Here is a 10,869-nt window from a genome sequence, read left to right as displayed (position 1 = left end):
CGTGTGCCGATTTCTGTGAGATTTGGACGGAATCTGTAGGAGGAAAAGCAAAAAGTGTGTTTTGGACAAAATTCAAAATGGCGGAAAATCTATCATGGCGGAAATGGGCGTGGCCTATATGGGGAGATGCGTCATGACCCAAGGAATCCAGGGAAAAAATAATTTTGATTTTACGACCTACGGTTCAAGAGTTATAAGCCAAAAGGTAAAGTGGGCTGTTATAGCGCCACCATGAGGCCGACCGATAAAATTTTAGGGTTAAATAATTTTAGGGATAATGTTGAATTATCCCTAAAAGTTTTGTAACTATAGTGATTACAGTCTCCGAGGAACAAATACTTTTATGTGAATTTTTGCCTTTTCCCATTCATGTCAATGGGGAAATTTAATTCACTAATAAATTCATATCAATTAAACTATACAACATTTCTCTTAACAAAATACAAGCACACGATTCCCGATTTTTCCGGTCAATTTGACATATGGCTCAAGTGCGTACAGCGTACAGTGTGGGAGGTATAAAGCGTCAAAATAAAGACTACTCCAGTGAGAAAATAATAATAAAGTGTCACAGTTACAAGAGTCTGGTTGCCCATTCGGGCAACCACACTAATAAAAGGTCACAAAAACAATAGTATGGTTGCCTTCAGGCAACCACACTAATAATAAAGTGTCACAGTTACAAGAGTCTGGTTGCCCATTCGGGCAACCACACTAATAATTAACCCAAATGTGACAAAGGCATGTCATGTCTTCTATGGTGCCAGCCTGAATAAATGTCATACCACGATCCCCAAAGTGCGCATTCCGTATGTGACATCAGCTGACTGGTAAAGAGAATAGTACGGACATGTTGATTGGGTACGTCTCAAACACGCCTTAAACACACCCATGACTAATTCAAGGCCGTTTTGCGCACTCCGGGGGGTGTCAAAAGCGCTTCTTAACATGCCCAAAATTGCAATATGACATACTACACGCCCCCAGATCATAATACTGTAATTAGATTAGTAATATAGAAGTAAGTAAAATAGAAGTCCTAAATCGACCCCCTGGTTTCTTCAATTTTACAGCATATTTGGTTGTGGTGAATCATGATGATTTGGTGTTCCATGATATTGCACATTGAGAAAAACACAGTGAATAACAAGATGAGAAGCAAGCTACAGAGCTTTTTACTCTGTTTTTATACCAGTGGTAAGTATAACCTCCTGGCTGAAATGTTTTTTATAGAACAACATACGGTACATTTTATTCATATCGACTGGAAGCAAATTTATGAGGATTCAGGCCCTGCTTATGAAAACAACCAATAACTTAATTGCAGGTTTTGGCAGCATAATGACAACTGGCCAAAGCCACACAAAGGATAGGTAGAGTTGTAAATGCTGTCTCTATTTACCTGGTTGCCTAGGTGAGATAATTCACTTAGCAATGAGATATATAATACACACATACCAGACAGTCCAACTTATGAGATCTCTGGCTTGCTGAGTGTATCGTCATTTTAAAATGATCAGCACAAAACTCAAGGGTTTTCAGAATTTTAAAGCAGTGCACACTGCTAATCCCTATGCTATAGATGTGATCAAGGGAAAGAAGTCAGATCTGGTCTATGGCATCTCACATACTGAACACCTGCTGGATCTTCTCGTCACAGAGGGAGTCATCACAACTGCCAAGAAATCCATCGTTTTGACCATTGGGACACAGAAAGAGCAGAACTCCAGGCTCCTGGACATCCTGGTGGCCAGAGGTGAGAGGGCTTGTCGGAAATTCTTCCACCCGTGTCTTTTGCTAGCAGAGCCCGACCTGTATCAGCGCATCAAGGCCTATGTGGGGGTTGTGAACGAACATATTCGAGATCCTAGGAGACAGCTGATTGGGTATTTGTTAGAGAGGGATGAGGAGGGATTGGTTAAGACTAATACACAGGTTGTCAACCAGAAGGCTACTAGTTCGAAGAGCTCTAAAACTCAAAAGGAGGACAGGACCACGGTCCCAGAGTGGTATGAACCAGCACAGAGCAAGCCTCAAAACATTTTTGACATTGTTGCCTCGGAGGACTTGTCACTGCTGAAGGAGCGGTTAGAAGACGCTGACATTCTTAATTCCACCAATGAAACGCTGTTACACATAGCCGCCGAACATGGCCACTTGTCAGTCATCGAGCTCCTCATCCATAGAGGGGCCAGGCTGGACCTGATAGATAACAATGGTCAAACAGCTCTTCACCGGGCAGCCGGCAGGGGCCACACTGAGGCGGTCAGGGCCCTCGTGAAGAGCGGGGCCCACATTTACCTCCAGGATAAACAGGCTAAGACACCTGTCCACCTGGCAGCAAAGAACAAGCACCTGGGATCAGTCAAAGCCCTCGTGAAAGAGGAGACCAGGCAAAAACAGATGCAAGACTCGTTCCTCCACATCGCTGCCAGAGAGGATGACTGGAGGTTGGCTGAGGTGCTTCTGCAGAGTGGGGCTGCTGTTGATGCCAGGAATTGCCACAAGGAGACAGCAATGTCCCTTGCAGTCACTGGTAACAATGAGAAAACCGTGACTCTCCTTCTTAATGCAGGCGCAAAGGTTAGCCATGCAGATATACTTAAAGCTATTGAACTCAATCATGGATCTATACTGCATTTACTGCTTGGTGAGTCTCAAGTTCTCAACCTCATACTGTATATTCGTTATAGGCTAGTGTTGTAATTATTATTATCATCACGGTAGTCATTTATGACAATTTTAATATTTCAATAGCACTGAAAAATATAATTTTTTTTATGTAAAACTGTGAATACTTATTTCACATTTCATATTTATAATTTTGCAAATCTTAGCGCATGCCAGAGGAGCCCTGAGTGCAGAGACCCTGGGCTCTGCTCTCTTCTCAGCTGTGAAAAAGAACCAAGATGAAGTGATGACTGCTCTGATAGACCATGGAGCTGATGTAAATTTGTACGACAAGCAGGGATACACTGCCCTCCTGTTGTCTGCTGAGTTGGGGCACACAGAGGCATTCAGGTAAATGTATACAGTTACTCTGAGACAGGCCATGCTTAACTGATTATCAGCTAGTTTTATATTCAACAGGGCCGCTAATCGTAATAATTTGGGGCCTTAGGTTTACGTTAGTCTGCCCTAACATAAATGACATCCAGTGATAGTTCTAGGATTGTTCTTCATAAAGGACAAACTCAGAGTGGAGAAGGACAGAAAGACAACTTTCATTGGCCACCCGAGTAAGTGGTAACATGCTGAAAGTGTGTAGGAATTAATCATAATGTATATCATTAAAGTGCATCATTAAACTTTCTCTTTGAATGAAACATAATCGTATCCAATCATTCTTCACCTGTTTGATGGTATGATCATTGATCTTATCAAAAAGTAACAGTAATGGGTCGCACACACCAAGGCTGCATTTGAACGGGTAACGCACCACAATCAGAGCGTGGTGGTCACAAGAAAGGTTTTCTATGATCATTGATCAACTACTCAGACAAAATCCATGATCTCCTTCTAGACCCGGTGTGAAATCCCCGGCAGGAGACTACATCACCAGTTCAGTCAAGACCACATTACACAAAATATTATTAATCACAGAGCTTTGTGTTCATTTCTATTCTGTGACGCTATGTAACATAGGCAAGGAATTTGGGAGAGAAGGTATATTGTCTACAAAATAAAAAACAGTTGTTTTTGTACATGATTGCAAACAATAGAATTATCTGACTGACTTTTCCTTTTTTGTTTTTGCTTGTTTTTTACTTCAGAGCTCTGGCAGCAAAACAGGCCAGACTTGATGCCACACTACCCAACCTGTCCTCAGTGTTACACCTAGCTACCCAGAGTGGCAGTGTGTCTATAGTGCAGACACTTCTGGAGAAGGGATTAGATCCTAACATCACAGGACCTGAAGGCCATACCCCTCTGCACGTGGCAGCACAACACAACAGGTCAGCATTAGCTGGTCTGCTGTTGAGAGCTGGGGCTCAGGTAAATTCTGACATTATGTAATAAACACAGTATGTCATTTATTTTAGAAGCAATCATTCTTGGATGATTCTTGTAGATGATTCTTGTTATATATTATATATAACCTTGCAAATTGGACTCATGGCATTTGGTATCATGAAGTTAAATATAGCGCTTGGGTAGCATAGTGGCAAAGTATCTGCCCACCACCACGGAGGGTTTGAATCCACTGTGGTCCATCCGGCTTTGTCGAGCGTCTACATGAACATAATTGATCCGTGTTCCGTTCAGGGGAGGGAAGCCGGAAAGGGCTTCCGCCTCAGCCCGTAAGAATATGCAGTGGCAATAATCACCCTAATTGTCACTGCATGTATTTAGTCATTAAGCCAATTTAGCAATTTAGACTAATAGGGCCTTTGTCCTACTCAGCCCGTAAGAATACAGCATTCTTACGGGCTGAGGTCGGCAGGGAGTGTTGGGCGGGAGGAGTAGGACAAAGGCCCTATTAGTCTAAATTGCTACATTGGCTTAATGACTAAATGAAATTGGGGATAAGAAAGGGGTAAGAAAAACATAATACTACTATACTATGAGTGAATACTTAACAAGTTTAGTTTAATTTCATCAGGTGAATGCAGTGACTCAGGATGGCCTGACTCCTCTTCATCTTGCCAGCCAGCTGGGTCATACAGAGACAGTGACCCAGCTCCTTCAGGGCAAGGCCGACCCAGGAGCAAAGGACAGGCAGGGGAGGACAGCCATGCACTGGGCAGCAGCAACCCAGAGGGAGACCCCTGTGGTGAGCCTTCTCATCTCAGCTGGAGCGGACCCAAACACCATTGACAAGGAGAAGAAAACCCCCTTGCACCTAGCCGCTGGTGAGGGAAGCATGGCTGCTGTGACATCACTACTGTCCCACAAGGCAAAGGCAGGGGCCAAGGACATGAACGGTTCCACTGCTCTCCATTACGCAGCAGCTAACGGGCAGGCTGCAGTGGTCACAGTGCTTCTTCAAGCACTGAAAAACAAGGGAGTGGACGAGAGGAACGTATGGAGGAAAACCCCTCTCCATGCTGCAGCTGAGAAAGGCCACCACAGTGCGGTTGAGCTGCTCCTGGAGGCCGGGGCAAAGATCAACGCTATGGACAACAGTAAGGACACGGCCCTACACTGTGCTGCTCGGGGTGGGCACCAAGAGGCCGCCAGGAGACTGCTGGGCTGGGGTCAGGCCGGGCAGGCGGGACACGGGAAGAGGGCAGATCTGCAGACCACCAACAACGTAGGGAAGACTCCATTACAGGTGGCAGAGGGTGAAAACACATTGGAGCACGAGGCTATCGCAACCTTGCTGAAGAGAAAGATGTTTCTGATCAAGTAGGCCAGTAGGGGAAGGGAAGATCAGACATTTTAGTAGGATGGACATACATTTAAGGAGTAATGTTCTTTTTTTATTTCTATATTTTTTATCCCACAATTTTGTAACCCATTTTTCACCCCTGTGTCAATCATCTAATGTGATCCTGGGCTCTACACACCCTCCGCCAACCTGGGGAGAGCAACGGACTTAACTCATGCTTCCTTCATGCTTGAGTGTCCAAGTTGCTCCTTTACACCTGACAGGGGGGAGTTTCCCTGGTTGGACGTAGCGCATGGAAGGAACACGTTATTCCAACCAGTTCCTTTCCCCTCCATCAGGCGCCCCGGCTGGCCAGGGGGAGGCAGTTTAGAGACCAGGATTACTGCATGTTTTTGTGAGGGTATCTACCCTAGGGGACACGGGGAGAACATGCAAACTCCACACAGAAAGGCCCTTTCGCCAACCCCGCCTTCGGGTATGGGCACTGATGACGCGGAGGAGGAAACACGCCGCCAGCACCCACAGCGCCCCGAGCGGGAATCGAACCCAGGACCTTCTAGCTGTGAGGCGACAGCACTACCAACTGTGCCACCGTGCCCAAGGAGTAATGTTCTTGATTGAAATAAAACATATGTGTCTATCATGTAACATAAAACCCATCATAATCAAGGATAACGCAAATAAGAAAAAAGTTTTTTCCCACGTATACAGTGAAGTAGATAATAGCCTTATTTAGGTAGACTACAATCCCCTAAATCCCCACATGTTTATTTGTTTGAATATAAATACGTATCATATCCAACGTTTCATTTTATTGACTGAGATATTTGAATATAGTAATTAGCTTTCACAAATAACAGTCAATTGACCGTCGTTTCTCTAATTGACCACAGGTATTTATCACCTACAACTACAATGCAAACAAAACGCCCAAAGTCATATAGTAGCCTACTATTCAAATGTAAAAAAAAAAAAAAAAAAAAAAAAAAAAGTTGCAAAGAGCATCGACAGTTTTGAAATCTTATTTAAATTTAAAAAAGAAGATCATGAAACAACAAAAACCACCCAATAGGGTTGCCTCCTCCTTTTCTAGACTGGGGCATAACTACACGTGACCACGGTTCCAAAGTCACGTGACGTGGTGGAAAGTAAACAGCCAGTGCAATATTATATTAGCGGTTCCATAATTCACTGTCCATTTTTACACCTTATACAACAACGTGTTACTGACTGTGCAAAGATATGGCAAGGAACGAGGAGAAGCAACAAGGAAGGCTCAACAGACTGTGGCTTCAGAAAGAGAAAGAGGGCAAGTTGTAGCCAAGTTGTGTCTGCTAGCAGTAGCTACTATAGCTACCCTTGTTTACCTTTACTGTATGGGAGCCTTCCAAAATACAGAAACGGTAAACGAGCGTCCTGAAACCCTACAGCCTACAGCCTAGTGCCTACCCTACAGTAAATGAAGCTGACGCATTTGCTAGTTTGCTGAATGAATGAATGAATTCACGAACAATAATCTAAGGTATAGGCTTAATTGTTAAAATAAGTATGTTCATTAGAAGTAAAACAAAACAAAAGAAAAAAAAACATAGGCCTACAATGGACCAGAGGTAGGCCTACATGTGTTTATAGTACCTACACAACAGCACAGCACACTGTTTGATTAGTATTACTATGTTTTAACTTAGTAATTGTTTGGTATTTTAGGTGAGAATTAACCTAAACCTTTCTCGCTCTTATTTCTGTGTCTTTTAATAATGTTACCTTTGTACTGTTTTTATTGTGGGAATAAATGAAACACAACAAAAACATTGATTGATTGATTGAAATATTTATTAACAGTTTGTAGAATTTACAGTACATTTTAAGCACAAACTCAATACAAAGACTGTCAACTGTGAGTGGACGACCCAATTAAGCATTACACTTGTTTACAACAGGGTCCACATTGTTCAATTCATCAAAAACACTACACATACCCTCATTAATATTAGTCCACCAATGTTATTTTACTGATGTTAGTATTCATTTGGAGCAATCTATGACAATGTTAGCCTTTGTAAAAGAGATAAAAATATAACATGTCTTTCATATGTTTTGCAGAGGGACGCATCAAAGTACATGAGCGGAGACCCAAATTGGTAATTTATTAAATATTTTAAAACACCTGGATGATCTGTTCTAACATGGCAATTCCATTTAATACTGCCTAAACCTAGCCACAATTTGAAACACTATATATATATGTTTTAATAATGGGTTGAACCTCGAGTTGCAACACCAGCCATTGACAATCCATTCATCCAAACAGAAAAGTCTGATCTGCTTGTATTAAATAACGTTAAACTCACCAACATTGCAGCTGTAAGGGATGCTTGAATTACCCTCTTTCAATCCGCAAAGCGTTTGTTTCATAAATATCCACCATAGACACGTTATGAGTTACTTTCTGCTGTAGTGTTGTAGTTTGGAAGGACTCGTCGGAAGTCACTGAGCGGCCCCGCGTACGACCACCTATTTCGAATTTGCACAAGGAAGCAGCAGCACGATGCGTTAATGAAAACGAGTACTTCCAAACTCCAAAAACGTATCGCCTGCACAGAATGTCTTAACAGAAAGTAGCTCATAACATGTCTACGGGCGAACTATACAAGCAAATACAAGCAGATCTGACTTTTCTGTTTGGATGAATGGATTGTCAATGGCTGGTGTTGCAACTCTAGATTTCAACCCATTATTAAAATAAATATTTTGTTGCAAATTGCAGCCTAAACTCCTTTTCATGTCATTCCTTTTTTCCTACAGTCGACTCTTAATTCTGCCTCATCTGTGAAGAAGTGGATCCCTAGTATCAAGAGTGAAATTGAGTATTACCTGCAGGTAAATTCACAATTTCTAATGTATTGTGTGGTGAACCTAATTCCAACTGCTGGCAATTCATGAGGTTGTTCAGGAAAAAGTTAGAATGGCCAGATTCATTGCAATGATGAATCAATGGCCGCTTCAATCTGTCAGTTTCATGTCCATTCATTGTTTGCTTCCCTCTCCAGATGGAGAGGTGGGAACTATACTGCTACAAATTACGCTTTTCTTACTATTTCACAGCAGTCCCAGCTTTCCCACTACCCAGAAAGAAAGATAGCAGAGTTCCAGCTATGCATCGATGCCCTGGAGAAAGAGTACAAACGCTTCATCACCAAACTACGGATTGTCGACCCCTCCTGTAAACATAAGCCATGGACTCCTCGGGCATATGCCAAGAGGAGGGAAGACACACAAGACTCTCCAAGCAGTGGTCAGTTTAACAAACCTAAAGTATAAAGGAGCACACTGCTCACTGCTGTGTTTTTCGGATTTAAGTCCTTGCAGATTGGTGCGTTTTTCTGAAAAAAAACGACGCAACTGAAATTTGCTCCGATATTCGGGTCAGAAAAGACAACGCAGCAGTGTGCCTTTAGAGGATTGCTCAAAGCGATTACCTACATTGTCCGATGTCACTACTATACAGATAAGAGGATAGGATGAGAGGAGAGGCTGAGATTGAATATGTCATCAAACAGAGTAGATGTCCTGTATATATACACTATATGTCATAGTTTGATGAAGTCCGATATCCACATGGGAGACACTCCATAGACCCAGTGAGTCTTGTTCAAGCAAGCAAAATCACTACTTGCGCAAGCAGAGTGTGCAAGTATTGTGGTCGGCTGGACCAGAAGTGGTATGTATGTATGGTAGGCGTGGTTATAATCGGCTGTTGATGGTGACGTAATTAAGATAGGTTTCAGAATACATACATATACTGTATAGGTATCACTCTGTTAATTCAAGTCTCTTCGATGTTTCCAGAACTCTTTTTTTTGTTGCTTAATGCTTAATATGTACATTTTCATTGGGGAGGGGATTTCAGCCAATAGTCAAATTCATGACCACTGATGATGGCAGTTATTATTGGAAAAACCTGGAGCTTATCAGACGTGTTGTTTTGAGTGTTTGTCATATTTTGTGACCTGTAGTAGGTATACAAAATTGGGTTTCTGTTTAATTTCTCTTGATAGGATGATAGTATCAGTGCTTACATCAAACGTATTACAAGCCTTCTGTTTTCTCCCCTATTTTCACTCTCATGCACAGTTAAGAAACCACGGCATTGTGAGCCACATGGCGGCAGTGGTCCCCTGAGGGGAGTTGAAAGTGACTTGGCTGGCGAAAGGACAGAAGGTTACGCAGCCTCAGCTGATGGCAAAACAGGACATCACAACCAACCAGAAGCTGAGCCCAGAGCCCCTGTTACCCCCAATCCCACTCCAGAACCTCCAAGGCTAGTGTGTGCAGACCAGGACCAGCCACTCTCTTTTGACCGTACCCGACTGGCAGTGGCAGTGGCTGGGTTTAGAGGGCCGGTAGCTCAGCCGGATTTGTCTCATACACGCAGTCTAGTCAGGACGTTGCAGTCTGGCCTGCCGAACCTCTATAATCCCACTCTGGGACAAACTATTTTGGATCAGAGCAGAGACATTTCTGAAGAGACAGGAATTGGGGACATTAGTGGACAGAAAGGTGAAGTCACAGAGCAGAATCCAGGGTCTGACTGTACAGGGAGGACCACAAAATCCTGCGTCACTGGGATGATGGAAGCAGGGAATGTACTTGGACTGTGTTGTTATTCTTCTTCAGATGAAGACTCTTGTACGTGACACCGGTAGATTGCAATGACACATGTATGTCGGGTGTTACGGTTTTGTACATATGGCTAAAATGATGTATAATTTGTTTGGAAACTCTGTCGTACATAGGTATTCTGCTGTAAATGTGAATGGTGATAAACTACAGTACAGTGGGAGGTAATTTAGTAAGAAATTGCAGTATGTAATAATCTGATCTGTGACAAATATATAAGAATGACTAAGCACGTGGAAAAGGAATAGTTTAGAAAAATGTCTTTAGTGGAGAAATTGTGCAATCAGTGTAATACCGTGTAAAACTGTAGTCATCAAGAGTCAAGACCACACTTGCACCGTTATGCAGGCTGAAGAGAAAATACTTGCTAACTAAGTGAGTCACTGGTTAGACTTTCTGTGTGCAGTGAGGCTGTGCACGACCTGGTTAGTCCCCAAACCCCTCCCTCTGTTTCAGCTATGAGGGTTGCTTTCAACATGTTTCTGGGAAACTGGTGGCGTGTCGACTTGTTGAAAGCAGGAACCTTACATGGCTCATGGTTACCACTTACCACTGACGTAGAGGTCTACATTGCTGTTGCGTGCAACTTTTCTGGAAAATAAATTTAATTCAGTCAGATGACTCACAAATAGGTTTAACCAATATTTATTATAGAATCAGAGTCGTGCATATAAATCAAGTGTGCATATAAATATTATCTTTGCATTGGGCTCTGCTGCAATTTTCTCACTGCTCGGCACAATTAAACACCATCATTAAATATAAAGAGGAGGGAGGTAAATGGTGCATTTATATAGTGCCTTTATCCAAAGCGCTTTACATAGGTTGTGCATTACATTCACCCATTCACACACACA

At 42.7% G+C, this 10,869-nt stretch overlaps 2 protein-coding genes across 2 annotated transcripts; both read left to right on the top strand.

The window, feature by feature from the left end:
• Positions 1–1,512: 1,512 nt before the first annotated feature.
• Positions 1,513–5,353, top strand: caiap (CARD- and ANK-containing Inflammasome Adaptor Protein; the record flags this gene model as incomplete). The annotated part of the gene is made up of 4 exons (XM_083768073.1): positions 1,513–2,536; positions 2,892–3,021; positions 3,774–3,996; positions 4,604–5,353. The coding sequence occupies 4 exons, from the start codon at positions 1,513–1,515 to the stop codon at positions 5,351–5,353; spliced, it is 2,127 nt and encodes a 708-aa protein (XP_083624199.1).
• A 1,132-nt stretch (positions 5,354–6,485) lies between these two features.
• On the top strand, positions 6,486–10,590 carry LOC310859646 (uncharacterized protein). The gene is made up of 5 exons (XM_083766303.1): positions 6,486–6,641; positions 7,436–7,473; positions 8,138–8,212; positions 8,438–8,627; positions 9,467–10,590. Exons 1-5 carry the CDS (start codon positions 6,575–6,577, stop codon positions 10,027–10,029), a joined length of 933 nt encoding a protein of 310 aa, XP_083622429.1. The 5' UTR covers positions 6,486–6,574; the 3' UTR covers positions 10,030–10,590.
• Positions 10,591–10,869: the final 279 nt, after the last annotated feature.

The sequence above is a fragment of the Protomyctophum parallelum genome (assembly GCF_964188405.1).
Source record: "Protomyctophum parallelum genome assembly, chromosome: 6".
NCBI classification, from domain to species: domain Eukaryota; kingdom Metazoa; phylum Chordata; class Actinopteri; order Myctophiformes; family Myctophidae; genus Protomyctophum; species Protomyctophum parallelum.
This window is presented reverse-complemented; position numbering and strand designations above follow the sequence as displayed.

Coding starts and splice junctions, on each gene's coding strand:
- LOC310859646 (XM_083766303.1), top strand. CDS start 6,575: ATGGCAAGGAACGAGGAGAAGCAACAAGGAAGGCTCAACAGACTGTGG. Junction 7,474..8,137: donor ATGAGCGGAGACCCAAATTG/GTAATTTATTAA, acceptor TTTTTCCTACAG/TCGACTCTTAATTCTGCCTC. Junction 8,628..9,466: donor ACAAGACTCTCCAAGCAGTG/GTCAGTTTAACA, acceptor TCTCATGCACAG/TTAAGAAACCACGGCATTGT.